This window comes from Oncorhynchus nerka, linkage group LG7 (assembly GCF_034236695.1).
Source record: "Oncorhynchus nerka isolate Pitt River linkage group LG7, Oner_Uvic_2.0, whole genome shotgun sequence".
Classification (NCBI taxonomy): Eukaryota; Metazoa; Chordata; class Actinopteri; order Salmoniformes; family Salmonidae; genus Oncorhynchus; species Oncorhynchus nerka.
Genome location: NC_088402.1, coordinates 65,954,465 through 65,974,294, shown reverse-complemented (window position 1 = coordinate 65,974,294; position 19,830 = coordinate 65,954,465). Strand labels below are relative to the sequence as shown.

The following is a 19,830-nucleotide window of genomic DNA, read 5'->3' as shown; positions in this document are numbered from 1 at the left end:
CGAACAACACACCAGTCATTCACAGACAATACCACAGCCAAGATCATGGTTCAGGGCATTTCATTTAAACTCAGTGGTTCTTCTTCCCTACAATTGCAGAGACTGGGCAGATCCCAATTGGTTCAGGCAGACATGGATGCTCATTTTAGATGCCCTTGTGTCCCTAAGGGCAAATCTGGAGGAGACCCCAATGCACGGGGATTAATTGTACTGGCTGAATTGAATTGGGTTGATATTGGCTAGACCCTGGTATATATCCCAGTGGAAACAAGTAGATAACACACAGAGGATTAGGCCACCAGTGGCAAGCTGTGGGAGGGAGGAGGAGGGAGCTGTGGAAGGGGGGAGGAGGAGGGAGGGGTTGTTTACTACACAAGCTTTTTGGGAGGGGTTATTTGACCAGCCACGACATCTGTTCATCTATTTGGTCTGATAAAGAACAAGGCAGGGAGTGCTAGGGAGAAGAGAGAAAAATAGAAACAGAAGAGGGAGAGCGTGAGAGATGTGGAAAGGGGAGAAAGAGAATGCAATAAAGGGAGGGCGAGCGATCTAGAGATTGAGAGAGACAAAGTGCCCTTGTGTAAAACAAGCCATATGGGAAAACAGGGCTTAGAGGTCTACTACCGCTGTTACCTACCAGCTCTGCTGTTCTCATTACCTCTGGTTGATAAACAACGTACGGGACATCATGGGCTGGTTTCCCAGACACAGATTAAGCCTTGTCCTGGACTGAAAAGCTCCATAGTTACCTTTTTATTTTCCTGATATTAAGCAGGTGGTTTCTTTGAAATGACTATTATCCATTGTTACCACATAGTTTCTTAGTAAATACCACCTGTAAAATAAAGCGTAACCATCATCGTCAGTGGAGAATGTCCATTGAAAGTATGTTTTAGTCTAGGACAAGGCTTAATCTAATTCTGGGGGACAAGCCCCAATAGCTCTGTTAAGAAGATCACATTTTAACAGCGAGAATATTCTCTCAAAATTCAAAGGGCTTTATTGGCATGGAAAATTTTACCACATACAGTGGGGCAAAAAAGTATTTAGTCAGCCACCAATTGTGCAAGTTCTCCCACATAAAAAGATGAGAGGCCTGTACTTTTCATCATAGGTACACTTCAACTATGACAGACAAAATGAGAAAAAAAATCCAGAAAATCACATTCTAGGATTTTTAATGAATTTATTTGCAAATTATGGTGGAAAATAAGTATTTGGTCACCTACAAACAAGCAAGATTTCTGGCTCTCAAAGACCTGTAACTTCTTCTTTAAGAGGCTCCTCTGTCCTCTACTAATTACCTGTATTAATGGCACCTGTTTAAACGTGTTATCAGTATAAAAGACACCTGTCCACAACCTCAAACAGTCACACTCCAAACTCCACTATGGCCAAGACCAAAGAGCTGTCAAAGGACACCAGAAACAAAATTGTAGACCTGCACCAGGCTGGGAAGACTGAATCTGCAATAGGTAAGCAGCTTGGTTTGAATAAATCAACTGTGGGAGCAATTATTAGGAAATGGAAGACATACTGATAATCTCCCTCGATCTGGGGCCCCACGCAAGATCTCACCCCGTGGGGTCAAAATGATCACAAGAACGGTGAGCAAAAATCCCAGAACCACACGGGGGGACCTAGTGAATGACCTGCAGAGAGCAGGGACCAAAGTATTTAAGCCTACCATCAGTAACACACTACGCCGCCAGGGACTCAAATCCTGCTGTGCCAGACGTGTCCCCCTGCTTAAGCCAATATATGTCCAGGCCCGTCTGAAGTTTGCTAGAGAGCATTTGGATGATCCAGAAGAAATATAACTTTTTGGTAAAAATTCAACTCGTCGTGTTTGGAGTACAAAGAATGCTGAGTTGCATCCAAAGAACACCATACCTACTGTGAAGCATGGGGGTGGAAACATCATGCTTTTGGGCTGTTTTTCTGCAAAGGGACCAGGGCGACTGATCCGTGTAAAGGAAAGAATGAATGGGGCCATGTATCGTGAGATTTTGTGTGAAAACCTCCTTCCATCAGCAAGGGCATTGAAGATGAAACGTGGCTGGGTCTTTCAGCATGACAATGATCCCAAACACACCGCCCAGGCAACGAAGGAGTGGCTTCGTAAGAAGCATTTCAAGGTCCTGGAGTGGTCTAGCCAGTCTCCAGATCTCAACCCCATAGAACATCTTTGGAGGGAGTTGAAAGTCTGTGTTGCCCAGCAACAGCCCCAAAATATCACTGCTCTAGAGGAGATCTGCATGGAGGAATGGGCCAAAATACCAGCAACAGTGTGTGAAAACCTTGTGAAGACTTACAGAAAACGTTTGATCTCTGTCATTGCCAACAAAGGGTATATAACAAAGTAAAGAGAAACTTTTGTTATTGACCAAATACTTATTTTCCACCATAATTTGCAAATAAATTCATTAATCCTACAATGTGATTTTCTGGATTTTTTTTCTTCTCATTTTGCCTGTCATAGTGTACCTATGATGAAAAATACACGCCTCTCATCTTTTTAAGTGGGAGAACTTGCACAATTGGTGGCTGACTAAATACTTTTTACCCCACTGTACATACATTTCCACAGCAAACATACAGATTAAAAAAAAAAAAAAACTATCTTCTTCCCCCCTTTTTTCTCAGTTCAAGAGACTGTAGTGTCGGAGGAGATCATGCACAACCTGGACACATGTGAGGTGACTGCGCTGGGCGATGAGCTAGACGGAGAGCATGAGACCTTGGAGGTGGACCAGGCCCAGGTCCAGCAGCGCGGCCTGGAGATGACCTCCTCCAACCTGGGTCTCGTCCTGACAGGTTGGTCTAGGATGGCTAGGCTAGACTTTTTCCCCCATAATGCATAAAAAACATATCCATCAACCCTCCTGTCTGCTATGTGCTAACAATGAGTGCCGGACCTGCCTTTAGCTACATTTTCCCTAACTAAATCTTTACTTGACAAGCCTCCTCTCCATGTCCCAGGCGTCAACACCATGGCCAACTATGAGCAGGTCCTGCACCTGATTCGCTACAAGAACTGGCACACAGAGGCTCTCTTTGACAGGAAGTTCAAGCTGTTCTGCTCCGAACTCAACGGCCGCTACATCAGCAACGACTTCAAGGTCGAGGTATGACTGAGCGTTTACTGTTTATACCTCACCCATACGGCAACTGCTGTCACTTCTTCAGTATAGAGACTGATGTAAAAGAATCCCTAGTCACTGTGTTAGGGATATTAACCCTTTTATGTCATAAACAATTATGAACAACAATTGGTGAAGTGAACAACTAACAATGGAAAGCTTCAGTAATACTTAACACTTTGATTCTGTGGTCTGTCTGTAACTGGACTTTTTCTTTGTTTCTCTCTCGCTTTGTTTTGTTTGTTTGTGCATGTGCCTACCCCCAGGTCAGTGTGATCCACACAGCCAACCCCATGGACCATGCTAATAATGCCATGGTGCAGCCCAATTTCATCAACCCAGTGCACCACGCCTCTGTGGACCTGTCCGGACACAACCTGGTCAACGCTCACCAGGCTTCAGGTAAAACCACTAATGCTAACCTCACTCATTAGCCTGTCTGTGCAAGTGAGGTGAGCGTGTGAATAACGGTATACATGAAAATATTAAGTAAAAATTTGAACCACTAGTAAAACAAAATACTGAACAACCTTAGTACAACATGTTTGCCTTTTGGTATAATGGTTCTGGAATGACAGTCACAGGGACCACAGAGCCCTGGTCAGGGTGTACCCCCTTAACTAAATTGGTGTCAGTGTCAGGAGTAGGATACCACCATTGAAAGCCTGTCCCGGCTGAGTTTTAGGCACAGTTCATTTCTGAGGCATGGTTCTGCTATTTTTTATAATTTATGTGTTAACTGAAATATATAGCAGTCTACTAAAGTAATCAGACCTATACTTACTATAATGAACTGCTTCAGTAACTATTCAATTTGACATTTAACACATCTCCCACTACCATACAAATATTTTTAGACAGCTGAAGCAAGCGCACATTTTCTTGTTTAGTCATATTTATCTTACCCTAGAAGTGTTTACTTTGCAGGCTGACAAACATCTATTGTAATGCAATGTTAACTTGAAGTATCTACAAAACAAGTTTTGCAGTCATATAACCAAAAAGGAAGGCTACATACAGCAAATCATTTTTCCTAAAATTACTTTTTGTGATTCGCAAATGAAACGTTTGATTCACATGATTCAATTCACCGCGATTTAACAGTATCCTACTAACTACTGCAATGGAGAAGTGAGTTGACTTTTGTCAAAAATATATTAAAATAATCGATTCACATGAATCAAATAAATCATTAAAAAAATGTAAAACAAAAAAATTATTTAATGTGAGGCGGGGCATCCGTTAAACAGTAAATCAACTTTGTTAGGCATTAGCTTTAGCATAATTAGCCTCTTTGGGCTAGCTACCAATATGCATCATAAGCACTACACAAGCCTTCTATTTAATCAAAACTGCAAAATTGGGTGTGCTGTGCCAACTGTCTCAGTCCACACTGAGGTATACACAGCTTGAATTCAAATAAATATAGATTTATTTTGTATTTATTTAATTACCCCAAACCTCCCTTTTCCCTGTATGTGGTGAATGCGGTTTTGTGGCAACCCGAAATGGCCTCGACACTGCTTTGGAATGAATAGTAATCCATAGATTTAGAATACCAGAAACACTAAAACTCTTGTCTATTTATTTCTATGATACACCTATCTTGGATTGGACAATTCCAGATCCCCCATTTTCTCCCACAATACTTGCTGTAGATTATTTTACTCATCTCTTGTTAAAGTTAATCCTGACCTCCATAATCAAACAGCTAATCTGTTAAATGTTTTGCTCTGGAATAAATAAATAAATCCCTCTTGGTCAGACCGGGGCGAGCTTTCCCCATAGATTTACGTAAATTAACCAAAAGTAGGGCACATGAAATATTTATCGGTTGCCTGGTTTTTAGTTTGGGGATTACATTTGAGTGCCGTCGGTCCTTCCGCGACATCTGGACGGCCAGGAATCTGAGCACAACCTTTATTTTTTTGAGGGTTGTAATCTCCAGTGCTGAGAGTGCTTAATAAACCATGTAGCCTACATGACAGGGCTAGTACATACTTGTGTACTCATGGCCAGATAAGATTAGAGAAGGTTGGCAGAGGACAGTCACAATCTAAGAGGAGATATACATTGTTATTAGCCAGTTGTAACTGCTAAAGTCAGGAAGAGTAGTCGCACAACCTGGCTCCAATGTATCGTAACACCCTACTAAAACCCCATCAAGACTGTGAGATTACACCAGGGCCATTTGTTTATCAAGCATCTCAAAGTTGGAGTGCTGATCTAGGATGTCTGTAATAATCAGATTCATGATGATCTTAAAAGGCAAAACTGATCGTAGATCAGCACTCCTACTCTGTGACACTTCGTAAATGGATCCAGGTCCAACGGTTCTCCATTATGATCACACAATGTGACAGCGCAGCAAAATACCAAAAGTGTGTGTGTGTGTGTATAAAAGTGGCTTTTGATTCTTTACAATGTGTAGATCCTTTTCTTCTTCTTTCAACCTAACAATGATGAAATCCCCATACAGTCAGTTTTTCTATCAGAAAATCTCTTTATTTTACAATATAAAATACATGAATACAGGCATAAACATAATGGTACATTACATTTAGCAGAAACAGAATACCAAGATGCTGAGTTGAATTGTAGTGTACAAACATCAACAACTGCATAAAAACAGTTAAACTACACACTAAATATCTGAGCTCATGTCCAGTTGATGAGGGGGTCCTCATATTTTATAATACAATTGATATACTTGGGGTGAAAGAGACCGAGGCACAGAAAAGGGGGGCAGGGAAGCCTGATTTAGTTGCTGCTACTCTTGTAACCGACGCTGGGAGACTGGTTGAATTGTCATAGAGATGGACTTGAGGGAATCGCTGTTACTTTTCCAGTTGTACCAGGTGGAAACATGGCTGTGTCACATACCCCCACATATAGACACCATTTGGGTTGGCAAAATGGCAGGCATTGTATCAAAATCCACCCATCAAGGTTACCACACAACTCGAAGAATGTCAATCTTGGTCAAAGTGGACCACGTTGATCTGCTGTGGTAGGTTAAGGATTCATCGAAGAAAAAATGTGGAAACTGAGTTTAGTAAAATACTACATACATCTTCTCAAGCTGACAGTCCCTGAAATCGGGTAATAGAATTACTTAAAAAAATATATGTATGTTTACATTATTTTATTGATTTTCCACCGTTTTATAAGTCAGCCATCCAGACCTTCCTAAGACCATGTAAGGGTTCTCTGTCGCATAAACTTGCATTTGCCTCCCTCTGGTGGTCGGCTGCATCATTACACTGATTTATATTTCTTCAATGCAATGTTACCTCAAAGGGGCGTTCCTTAGAAAAACATTTATCCAGCTCGAATTCTTCATGGCATAGCAATCGCTGATTTTGTTTCGAGCAGGTGGATACATTACTTTCATAGCTCTATGATAAGGAATGTGACATACACACTTCCTTAAACCTAAAATAAGTGAAGATGTAATTTTATGTGGAAGTCGCACAATTGCATATGCTCAGAATTAGGGATGCACGGATATGACATTTTCTTTGCCAAAAAAAACAATACGGATATAAAAAAATGTTGCAGCCTTTTTAAGTATTCTAGTACAGTTAAATAGTTGAAACACGCACTGACCAAAAGGTTATTTTGTTGGCATTTATGTATATCCCCATTACCAGTAAAACATAATCAAAACCTATTTCACTTACTTGCTGTGCTGTTTCGTTGTTCATTTGTTCAGTCGTTTCATTCTCAACCAGGTTTTCATCATACGTGTCAAGCAGTGAAGTTTCAGCTCTGTCTGTCCGTGGCCTCTCTACCTCGGGGGGCACTGTCACTGTGTCTGATTTCATCTTGTCCAGCTGTGTCTGTAACATTTCATGTAAACCCTGTTTCTTGTCTGCATCGAAGTTGCAGTCCTTGTACATAGCATCTAGCCTGGTGGCGACACAGTAAAGAGGCTCAGAGAGAATGCCTGTTAAAGAAGTAGCGGTCCTTGTACATAGCATCTAGCCTGGTGGCGACACAGTAAAGAGGCTCAGAGAGAATGCCTGTTAAAGAAGTAGCGGCCCTTGTACATAGCATCTAGCCTGGTGGCGACACAGTAAAGATGCTCAGAGAGAATGCCTGTTAAAGAAGTAGCGGTCCTTGTACATAGCATCTAGCCTGGTGGCGACACAGTAAAGAGGCTCAGAGAGAATGCCTGTTAAAGAAGTAGCGGTCCTTGTACATAGCATCTAGCCTGGTGGCGACACAGTAAAGAGGCTCAGAGAGAATGCCTGTTAAAGAAGAAGCGGTTCTTGTACATAGCATCTAGCCTGGTGGCGACACAGTAAAGAGGCTCAGAGAGAATGCCACCGAATCGCTTGTTCACAGACTAGTAGAGTACTTTTCCAAGCATTTTTGTTGAGCAGGCCTTTCAATGCCATTACCGGGTATCCCGTCTGCTACAGACGCAGTTGAGCTTATTTTTAGAGTCAGTTGTTCAAATGGAGCTAGGAGTGTTCATGTTTCAAAAATGCCATTGAAATGGCAGCAGCAGTATGAGAACTAGCACATTTTTGAGCATGCAATACGGCTTTCCTCAGTACGAAATCTTTGTCGACCCACTGTGCTGTCAGACTCCTAATGCTCATGGGGTTGACATCGCTGGTCCAAATGTCAGTCGTGAAGCTAATAGCGGTGACGCCCATAGCAAGTAGCTCATGAATGTGAGTTTCAACAATACTGTGTAACTCTTTATTTTAAGAATGTGAAATGTCAGGATAATAGTGGAGTGATTTATTTAAACTTTCTATTTATTTCATCACATTCCCAGTGGGTCAGAAGTTTACATGCACTCATTTAGTATTTGGTAGCATTGCCTTTAAATTGTTTAACTTTGGCCAAACGTGTCAGGTAGCCTTCCACAAGCTTCCCACAATAAGTTGGGTGAATATTGGCCGATTCCTCCTGACAGAGCTGGTGTAACTGAGTCAGGTTTGTAGGCCTCCTTGCTCACACACGCTTTTTCAGTTCCGCCCACAAATTTTCTATGGGATTGAGGTCAGGGCTTTGTGATGGCCACTTCAATATCTTGACTTTGTTGTCCTTAAGCCATTTTGCCACAACTTTGGAAGTATGTTTGGGGTCATTGTCCATTTCGAAGACCCATTTGCGACCAAGCTTTAACTGATGTCTTGAGATGTTGCTTCAATATATCCACGTAATTTTCTATTTTGTTAAGTGCACCAAAAAGTACGATCTTTGTCCCCATATGCAGTTGCAAACCGTAGTCTGGCCTTTTTATGGCGGTTTTGGAGCAGTGGTTTCTTCCTTGCTGAGCGGCCTTTCAGGTTATGTCGATATATGACTTGTTTTACTCTGGATATAGATACTTTTGTACCTGTTTCCTCCAGCATCTTCACAAGGTCCTTTGCTGTTGTTCTGGGATTGATTTGCATCTTTCGCAACAAGTACGTTCATCTCTAGGAGACAGAATACGTCTCCTTCCTGAGCGGTATGACGGCTGCGTAGTCCCATGGGGTTTATACTTGCGTACTATTGTTTGTACAGATGAACGTGGTACCTTCAGGCGTTTGGAAATTGCTCCCAAGGATGAACCAGACTTGTAGTCTACAAATCTTTTTCTGAGGTCTTGGCTGATTTCTTTTGATTTTCCCATGATGTCAAGCAAAGAGGCACTGAGTTTGAAGGTAGGCTTCGAAATACATCCACAGGTACACTGCCAATTGACTAAAATTATGTCAATTAGCCTTATCAGAAGCTTCTAAAGCCATGACATCGTTTTCTGGATTTTTCCAAGCTGTTTAAAGGCACAGTCAACTTAGTGTAGGTAAACTTCTGACCCACTGCAATTGTGATAGTGACTTATAAGTTAAATAATCTGTCTGTAAACAATTGTTGAAAAAAGTACTTGTTGTCATGCACAAAGTAGATGTCCTAACCGACTTGCCAAAACTATAGTTTGTTAACGAGAAATTTGTGGAGTGGTTGAAAAATGAGTTTTAATGACTCCAACGTAAGTGTATGTAAACGTCCAACTTAAAATTTGATTTTGATTTAGATTTTTTATTTATTTGTCACATACACATGGTTAGCAGATGTTAATGCGAGTGTAGCGAAATGCTTGTGCTTCTAGTTCCGACAATGCAGTAATAACCAACAAGTAATCTAACTAACAATTCCAAAACTACTGTCTTATACACACAAGTGTAAGGGGATAAAGAATATGTACATAAAGATATATGAATGAGTGATGGTACAGAGCGGCATAGGCAAGATGCAGCAGATGGTATCGAGTACAGTATATACATATGAGATGAGCATGTAAACAAAGTGGCATAGTTAAAGTGGCTAGTGATACATGTATTACATAAAGATGCAGTAGATGATATAGAGTACAGTATATACGTATACATATGAGATGAATAATGTAGGGTATGTAAACATTATATTAGGTAGCATTGTTTAAAGTGGCTAGTGATATATTTTACATTTCCCATCAATTCCCATTATTAAAGTGGCTGGAGTTGAGTCAGTGTGTTGGCAGCAGCCACTCAATGTTAGTGGTGGCTGTTTAACAGTCTGATGGCCGTGAGATAGAAGCTGTTTTTCAGTCTCTCGGTCCCAGCTTTGATGCACCTGTACTGACCTCGCCTTCTGGATGATAGCGGGGTGAACAGGCAGTGGCTCGGGTGGTTGTTGTCCTTGATGATCTTTATGGCCTTCCTGTAACATCGGGTGGTGTAGGTGTCCTGGAGGGCAGGTAGTTTGCCCCCGGTGATGCGTTTTGCAGACCTCACTACCCTCTGGAGAGCCTTACGGTTGTGGGCGGAGCAGTTGCCGTACCAGGCGGTGATACAGCCCGCCAGGATGCTCTCGATTGTGCATCTGTAGAAGTTTGTGAGTGCTTTTGGTGACAAGCCGAATTTCTTCAGCCTCCTGAGGTTGAAGAGGCGCTGCTGCGCCTTCTTCACGATGCTGTCTGTGTGAATGGACCAATTCAGTTTGTCTGTGATGTGTATGCCGAGGAACTTAAAACTTGCTACCCTCTCCACTACTGTTCCATCGATGTGGATAGGGGGGTGTTCCCTCTGCTGTTTCCTGAAGTCCACAATCATCTCCTTAGTTTTGTTGACGTTGAGTGTGAGGTTATTTTCCTGACACCACACTCCAAGGGCCCTCACCTCCTCCCTGTAGGCCGTCTCGTCGTTGTTGGTAATCAAGCCTACCACTGTTGTGTCGTCCGCAAACTTGATGATTGAGTTGGAGGCGTGCGTGGCCACGCAGTCGTGGGTGAACAGGGAGTACAGGAGAGGGCTCAGAACACACCCTTGTGGGGCCCCAGTGTTGAGGATCAGCGGGGTGGAGATGTTGTTGCCTACCCTCACCACCTGGGGGCGGCCCGTCAGGAAGTCCAGTACCCAGTTGCGCAGGGCGGGGTCGAGACCCAGGGTCTCGAGCTTGATGACGAGCTTGGAGGGTACTATGGTGTTAAATGCCGAGCTGTAGTCGATGAACAGCATTCTCACATAGGTATTCCTCTTGTCCAGATGGGTTAGGGCAGTGTGCAGTGTGGTTGAGATTGCATCGTCTGTGGACCTATTTGGGCGGTAATCAAATTGGAGTGGGTCTAGGGTGTCAGGTAGGGTGGAGGTGATATGGTCCTTGACTAGTCTCTCAAAGCACTTCATGATGACGGAAGTGAGTGCTAGGGGGCGGTAGTCGTTTAGCTCAGTTACCTTAGCTTTCTTGGGAACAGGAACAATAGTGGCCCTCTTGAAGCTTGTGGGAACAGCAGACTGGGATAGGGATTGATTGAATATGTCCGTAAACACACCAGCCAGCTGGTCTGCGCATGCTCTGAGGGCGCGGCTGGGGATGCCGGCTGGGCCTGCAGCCTTGCGAGGGTTAACACGTTTAAATGTTTTACTCACCTCGGCTGCAGTGAAGGAGAGGCCGCATGTTTTGGTTGCAGGCCGTGTCAGTGGCACTGTATTGTCCTCAAAGCGGGCAAAAAAGTTATTTAGTCTGCCTGGGAGCAAGACATTCTGGTCCGTGATGGGGCTGGTTTTCATTTTGTAATCCGTGATTGACTGTAGACCCTGCCACATACCTCTTGTGTCTGAGCCGTTGAATTGAGATTCTACTTTGTCTCTATACTGACGCTTAGCTTGTCTGATTTCCTTGCGGAGGGAATAGCTACACTGTTTGTATTCGGTCATATTTCCGGTCACCTTGCCCTGATTAAAAGCAGTGGTTCGCGCTTTCAGTTTCACGCGAATGCTGCCATCAATCCACGGTTTCTGGTTTGGGAATGTTTTAATCGTTGCTATGGGAACGACATCTTCAACGCACGTTCTAATGAACTCGCACACCGAATCAGCGTATTCGTCAATGTTGTTGTCTGACGCAATACGAAACATATCCCAGTCCACGTGATGGAAGCAGTCTTGGAGCGTGGAATCAGATTGGTCGGACCAGCGTTGAACAGACCTCAGCGTGGGAGCTTCTTGTTTTAGTTTCTGTCTGTAGGCAGGGATCAACAAAATGGAGTCGTGGTCAGCTTTTCCGAAAGGAGGGCGGGGCAGGGCCTTATATGCGTCGCGGAAGTTAGAATAGCAGTGATCCAAGGTTTTGCCAGCCCTGGTTGCGCAATCGATATGCTGATACAATTTAGGGAGTCTTGTTTTCAGATTAGCCTTGTTAAAATCCCCAGCTACAATGAATGCAGCCTCAGGATGTATGGATTCCAGTTTGCAAAGAGTCAAATAAAGTTCGTTCAGAGCCATCGATGTGTCTGCTTGGGGGGGAATATATACGGCTGTGATTATAATCGAAGAGAATTCCCTTGGTAGATAATGCGGTCGACATTTAATTGTGAGGAATTCTAAATCAGGTGAACAGAAGGACTTGAGTTCCTGTATGCTTTTGTGACCACACCACGTCTCGTTAGCCATAAGGCATACGCCCCCGCCCCTCTTCTTACCAGAAAGATGTTTGTTTCTGTCGGCGCGATGCGTGGAGAAACCAGCTGGCTGCACCGACTCCGATAGCATCTCTCCAGTGAGCCATGTTTCCGTGAAGCAAAGAACGTTACAGTCTCTGATGTCCCTCTGGAATGCTACCCTTGCTCGGATTTCATCAACCTTGTTGTCAAGAGACTGGACATTGGCGAGAAGTATACTGGGGAGTGGTGCACGATGAGCCCGTCTCCGGAGTCTGACCAGAAGACCGCTACGTTTCCCTCTTTTACGAAGTCGTTTTTTTGGGTCGCCGGGCTGGGATCCATTCCGTTGTCCTGGGTGAAAGGCAGAACACAGGATCCGCTTCGCGAAAGTCATATTCTTGGTCGTACTGATGGTGAGTTGACGGTGCTCTTATATTCAGTAGTTCTTCTCGACTGTATGTAATGAAACCTAAGATGACCTGGGGTACTAATGTAAGAAATAACACGTAAAAAAACAAAAAACTGCATAGTTTCCTAGGAACGCGAAGCGAGGCGGCCATCTCTGTCGGCGCCGGAAGTAAGTCTTGTGGGATACTTCAACTGTATGTTTGGTAAAGTAATAAAGAAGGTGAAATAATTGGGGTACATGTTCCTAAAACAGATTACATCTATACTGAACAAAAATATAAACGCAACATGAAACATGAGACCAACACTTTACACGAGCTGAAATAGATGTTACATGTGCACAAATTTGTTTACATCCCTTTTAGTGAGCATTTCTTCTTTGCTAAAATAATACATCAACCTGACAGCTGTGACATATCAAGAAACTGATTAAACAGCATGATCATTACACAGGTGCATCTTGTGCTGGGGACGATAATAGGCCACCCTAAAATGCGCAGTTTTGTCACACAACAGAATGCCACAGATATCTAAAGTTTTGAAGGAGCGTGCAGTTGGCATGCTGACTGCAGGAATGTCCACTAGAGCTGTTGCCAGAGAATTGAAGGTTAATTTCTCTAGCAAAAGCCGCCAACAACGTCTACATGTAACCACACCAGCCCAGGACCTCCACCTGCGGGATCGCCTGAGACCAGCCATCCGGACAGCTAATGAACCTGAGGAGTATTTCTAATTTGTCTTTTTTTTAATGTTGAGAAGAAGTCATTCTGATTGGATGGGCCTGGCTCCCCAATGGGTGGGTCTATGGATGCGCCCCTGACCAGTCATGTGAAATCCATAGATTAGGGCCTAATTAATTTATTTCACTGATTTATTTCCTTATATGCACTGTAACTCGGTAAAATTGTTGCATGTTGCGTTTTGTATTTTTGTTCAGTGTAGTCTGATGCAGTTTTAGTAAGCAAATTAAATGTGACCTGTGGAACGTGTGGGGGGAAATCGAACTTTCCAAAAACAACCATCCCATTAAACCCAACAACTCTCGCCAACTCTTCTATCCATGCACCATAAATCAAATCAATATTTATTTCACCTTAATTTAACTTGGCAAGTCAGTTAAGAACAAATTCTTATTTAGAACGACGGCCTACCCCGGCCAAACCCTACCCCGGACGACAATGGGCCAATTGTGCGCCGCCCTATGGGACTCCCAATCATGGCCGGTTGTGATACAGCCTGCTTATTTAAAGTGAATTTAAATTCACAAATTCACAACACTCTTCACAGTAAAAGAGAGAGAGAGCTAAAACAAGCAGGAAGAATAAAATGGATAAATATGGGAACATAAAAGAAACAACAACAATACAAAGACATTGATTAAAAGACAGAGCTAAATAACAGTAAAGTAATTGATTAAAGGACAGGCTAAAAAGGTGGGGTATCAAATGTGATTTTAAAACCTCAACTGTACTTTTTTTTTTTAAAATCAGGTGATAAATGAGCTGAAAAGGAGACTAGAGTAGGACTTTAAGTCTTACCCAGCCCTAGAAGTGAAGATAGTTTGTGTGTATACGTGCGCGTGTGTGTGTGTGAGCTTGCATGCGTACATTTGTCCTAATACACACTGTGTGTGTTGTCCCCAGTGGTCCCCAGTGCCGCCACCATCGTCATTGTGGTGTGTGTCAGCTTCCTGGTGTTCATGATCATCCTGGGCGTGTTCCGGATCCGATCAGCCCACCAGCACACCATGAGGGACACAGAGGGCGGCAAGGAGAATGAGATGGACTGGGATGACTCGGCCCTCACCATCACAGTCAACCCCATGGAGGTAATATCATATAAATCATTTAGCAGACACCTTTTTATCCAATAGTAGTACAAAAAAATTATATAGTATTGTGTGCGTTTTTTATCCAAAGCAACATGCAGTTGTGTGCTGGAATCGAATCCACGATCCTGACGTTGCATGCACAATGCTCTACCAACTGAGACACACGAAACCAACAGAGATGGAGCAACCGATCATTCAAAAACAAATAGACCACACGGGCACACTGTAATGCTCCAAAAAGGTTTCCCTCTGGTCAAAGCCTTGCACTGAAATAGCAAATCCTCAGTTGAAACAATAACAAAGTGGGCACCCCGTAAAAAACTGAGGGATGGGCCCGGAGAAATGTAACCACTCTCAAATGCATAGACAGAGCAATGGATGCAAGGACTGACAATACATGGTCTCAAACGTATCATTTTAACTACACTGAACAAAAATATAAAAAAATCATTTTTATTTTTTTAATTCTCTCAAATTCTTGGCACATATTTGTTTACATCCCTGTTAATGAGCATTTATCCTTTGCCAAGATAATCCATCCACCTAAAAGGTGTGGCATATCAAGAAGCTGACTAAACTGCATGATCATTACACAGGTGCACCTTGTGCTGCAAAATGTGCAGTTTTGTCACACAACACAATGCCACAAATGTCTCAACTTTTGAGGGAGAGTGCAATTGGCATGCTGACTGCATTAATGTCCACCAGAGCTGTTGCCAGAGAATTTAATGTTAATTTCTCTACCACAAAGCACCTCAAATGTTGTTTTAGAGAATTTGGCAGTACGTCCAACCGGTCTCACAACCGCAGACCACGTGTATGGCGTCGTGTGGGCGAACTGTTTGCTGATGTCAACGTTGTGAACAGAGTGCCCCTTGGTGGCGGTGGGGTTATTGTATGGGCAGGCATAAGCTACGGACAACAAACACAATTGCATTATATTGATGGCAATTTGCATGCACAGAGATACCGTGACAAGATCCTGTCACCCATTGACATGTCATCCATTGAGCGTGTTTGGGATGCTCTTGATCAGCATGTTCGAGTTCCAGCCAATGTATATCAACTTTGCACAGCCATTGAAGAGGAGTGGGACAACATTCCACAGGCCACAATCAACAGCCTGATCAACTCTATGCGGAGGAGATGTGTCGCGCTGCATGAGGCAAATGGTGGTCACACCAGATACTGACTGGTTTTCTGACCCAAGCCCCTACCTTGTTTTTTTAAAGGTACTTGTGACCAACAGATGCATAACTGTATTTCCAATCATGTGAAATCCATAGATTAGGGCCTAATGAATGTATTTCAATTGAATGATTTCCTTACATGAACTGTAACGCAGTAAAAAAATGGAAATTGTTTGCATGTGCATTTATTTTTGTTTGGTATATGTTTTGAGGCTATACAGTGTTTAAATGTACAATGGTTACAAAGATCGGAGTAAAACAAGCATATATTTTGGGTTCTGATTGGGTGTGACAGTTGAACTAAGCTCATAAGTTACTAAGTTTTTATTTTTTTTCAAGAATCAATATCATTTATATGTCCAAAATTGGTATAGCAACTGCAGATTGCCCCTTTTAAAGGGATAGTTTTGTTATTTTTACATATGTATATATTTGTTTCCATGTCTGTAGACTGCTTTCAAGGTTTGGAAAGAATTATTAAATGAATATGTAAAAATGCTGAACTATCCCTTTTAGCAAAAACAATGGGTGTATTCAACAGCGGTGGAAAAAGTCCAAAATTGTCATACTTGAGTGAAAGTAAAGATACCTTAATATAAAATGACTCGAGTAAAAATGAGTCACCCAGTAAAATACTACATGAGTAAAATACTAAAAGTATCAGATTTTAAATGTATTTATGTTCAGTGGTGGAAAAAGTACTAATCAAATTCCTTATATTTAGCAAACCAGATGGCACACTTTCCTTTTGTATTACTTTTTTTGACAGCTAGGGGCAACTCCAACACTCAGACATAATTTACAAAGGAAGCATTTATGTTTAGTGAGTCCACCAGATCGGAGGCAGTAGGGATGACCAGGGACGTTCTCTTAATAAGTGTGAATTGGACCTTTTTCCTGTAATGCTAAGCATTCAAATTTATAACTAGTACTTTAGGGTGTCAGAGAAAATGTATGGAGTAAAAAGGACATCATTTTCTTTTAGAATGTAGTGAAGTAAAAGAGGTAAAAAATATAAATAGTAAAGTACAGATACCCCCCAAAATGATTTAAGTAGTATTTTTACTTAAGTACTTTACATCACTGTGCAAAGCTGTCATCAAGGTGGCTACTTTAAAGAATATAAAATATATTTTAATTTGTTTAACTATTTTTTTGGTTACTACATGATTCCATATGTGTAATGTCATAGTTTTTATGTCTTCACTATTATTCTACAATGTAGAAAATATAAAAATAAAGAAAAACACTTGAATGAGTAGGTGTCCAAACTTTTGACTGTGTGTGTGTAGAAATAATAAAGGCAACACAGGAAAAAAAGAGGAAGCTATAAAAAGGGTCGGTGCCAATACCAAACGTACAATGTGCAGGGATACTGGAGTATTTGAGGTAGATATTTACATGTGGATGGAGATTAGGTTTAAGTGACTGGGTATCAAGATAAATAATAATAGTTAACAGTATGGCAGCAGCATAAGTGTTGGTAACAGCCTACGCAGCTGCTGATCGGGTTCCTCCACTTCCTTCAGATCTTTCTCATAATCACTTAATAATGTGTGAAATACTGACCCTCTCTCTCTCCCTCTTTCCTCTGGTAGACTTATGAGGACCAGCACAGCAGTGAGGAGGAGGAAGAAGAAGAGGAGGAGAGCGAGGAAGGTGAGGAGGAAGATGACATCACAAGTGCTGAGTCGGAGAGCAGCGAGGATGAGGAGGCCGGAGAGCCAGAGGACCAGCAGGGTGCCAGCAGACAGCAGCAGCTGGAGTGGGACGACTCCACACTCACCTACTAACACACACACACACATACACACACTCATACATTTTCACATGCACATGCAAACACACACTTCTTACACACACTCATATACCTCACAGGAGGTTGGTGCCACATTAATTGGGGAGAACGGGCTCGTGGTAATGACTGGAGCAGGAGTGGAATGGTATCAAATACATGGTTTCCAGGTGTTTGCCATTCCATTTGCTCCGTTCCTGCCATTTATTATGAGCCGTTCTACCCTCAGCAGCCTCCTGTGATACACACACTCATATACATACTCTAACACACATGACTCATAGAATTTATCATCCTCACTACCCCTCCTAAACAGTGGGGGCACACCCTTACAAATTCCTTACCGAGGAGCCATGATGTAAAAACAAAACACAAATCCCCCTTAAAAGCGATATATTGTCAAGGTTTCCCTGTCGTCATCTTAGTGGTGGTACTCTGTGTAGTATAGTAATCACCGGATCGCTGATTTCTTACTTTTTTATTTTGAATGTTTTATTCCCGGGAAGACTTGGCCAACATTTGCATTTTGTTTTGAGCTACCGTGAGGAAACAACCTTGCACTTTTGTTTAGTTCTTTACTGATGTAAGGCTTTCAAAATGGAGAATGATTTTTAAAAATGTATATTCCTTGCACATCTGTTTTAGATTTGTTTGCCGCTAAACGAGAGAAGCTTTGACCTTTTTTTTCTTTCTTTGTGCTTGAGTTGTAGTCCGGAGAGTGAAACGAGATTACGTTTCAGACACGTAGACCGCATATTTACATTTTTCTCCTTTTAGTGCATGAGGATATTTGAACAAGTCATATGTGTAGATGAATAAATTGCTTTTTAATATTTTGTAAATATGAAGAAACCATGTAATTAGTCAATGTGTTAGTGAAGGCCTAAACAAATGGGTCCAATATCTAAAAAGACGCAGTACGTCGTGTAGAATATTTGTGTCACAAAGGCTATAGCATGTTGCACATTTTTTGGCAAAGCTCTTCCGTCATACTTGTACAAAATGTCCGCTTCAAGAAGAGCAACCCAGACCCAGAACTGTACACAAAGGTTTCTATGGCAAAGTGTTGCTCATTTTGTCTTTTCATTTGCAAGGAGGTAGTTATTTCTTTGCTTAGTGGGGACATGACTGGTCGGTTTTTGCTTTCGGCTCCTCAGATGCCACACTCCTCACATGCTATATACATAAGGGCGGGAGGTAGCCTAGCGGTTAGAGCATTGGGCCAGTAACTGAAAGGTAGCTAGTTCGAATCCCCGAGCCGACAAGTTTATAAATCTGTCAATGTGCCCTTGAGCAAGACACATAATCTTAATTGCTCCAGGGTCGCTGTTGATAATGTCAGACCATGGCCGAGACCCCACTCTCCGACGGTGTCTCAGGGAGAGTTGGGATATGCAAAAAACACATTTCCAATTCACGTGTGAAATAGGACAAATATAAGCACCCACTAAATTATGATTATTTCTTTGCTTGACTTGCACAGGTGGCAATGCTGTACTCAAGGCGACAATGTATTTAATTCCCATTCTCGTCTGTTATTGTACAGAAGGTAATTTGAGGTCAAGATGATCACGTTCAGTAAACCACAGTCCGATGTAGCTTAAGGTACTAAGAAAACAGCCAGCTTCTGCAGTTCCGCTATCAATTCACAATGAGTGTAGATATTAATATTTCTGCTAGCACATTAGGACCAGCAGAGAATTCCACTCCATCTGCAGCTTTAAAAAGCCCTTCCATATTCCAGTCCTGCCGTTGCATCAAAAATATTAGAACAAAAATACAAACGAATCTCAGCATACAGACGGACCTGAGGCGTATGGTTCGTCTAGCTTTAGGAGGGCTCAATTCAATAGCACGGCTGCTGTCGTTCTTTGGAAGAGAAATGAAATGCGAGAACATTTTGTCTGCTTCATTGCAAAAAAACATATTTTTTAAGGATTTTTTTCATGGCATGGCTATTTAACCTGAAATAATATATTAGATGCATTTTTAAACGGTTTTCTCATTACAGTTGAGCGTAGTCTCACTGCAGTTGTTTTACTTATTTGAAGGATATTGAAACCTAAGTCATAACAAATACGAATAAATACGTGACTGCTGACACATTGTTGTGATATGAGAACTCTTTAAAATGTAGTCTTTTTTGTCCTTGTTTCAATCTTTAAAATTAAATGTTTTTTTGCAGTAGACCACTAGATTTTATTGTACATGGAACTGTACTGTAGAGTTGTTCTAAGATATTTGTTTACATTTGGTAAACTTGTTTTCCCTCTGGTATTAGTATAAAACTTATACAATTAATTGAAAAGATGTCAGATGTTAACCTCCTATATTTCTTCTCAAAAATCACTGCTTATTCATCTCAATACCTTCAAAAAACCCATGTGGTAAAGGATTTGTAACCCTCAAACAGGTTAACGTTATTCCACCGTTTTAGGAATCCAAATGAATTATGTACATTCTGCAAAACTTTCATAAGTATGTTTTATGGCATGACTTTGGGAATTTTAGTCAAACTTAAAAGTAAAGTGAGTAAA

The 19,830-nt window shown here is 41.9% G+C and overlaps 1 protein-coding gene across 4 annotated transcripts in view; it reads left to right on the top strand.

Moving 5' to 3' along the window:
* The window catches only part of clstn1 (calsyntenin 1), a 67,914-nt gene extending 48,518 nt beyond the window's left edge, over positions 1-19,396 (top strand). For all 4 annotated transcript variants that reach the window (XM_029664586.2, XM_029664587.2, XM_029664588.2 and 1 more), the window contains 5 exons: positions 2,647-2,817; positions 2,983-3,128; positions 3,410-3,545; positions 14,121-14,305; positions 17,097-19,396. In XM_029664586.2, the coding sequence (XP_029520446.2) occupies positions 2,647-2,817; positions 2,983-3,128; positions 3,410-3,545; positions 14,121-14,305; positions 17,097-17,291 (833 nt within the window). In that variant the 3' untranslated portion in view covers positions 17,292-19,396. The remainder of the gene's footprint in view (positions 1-2,646; positions 2,818-2,982; positions 3,129-3,409; positions 3,546-14,120; positions 14,306-17,096) is intronic.
* The last annotated feature ends 434 nt before the right edge of the window (positions 19,397-19,830 follow it).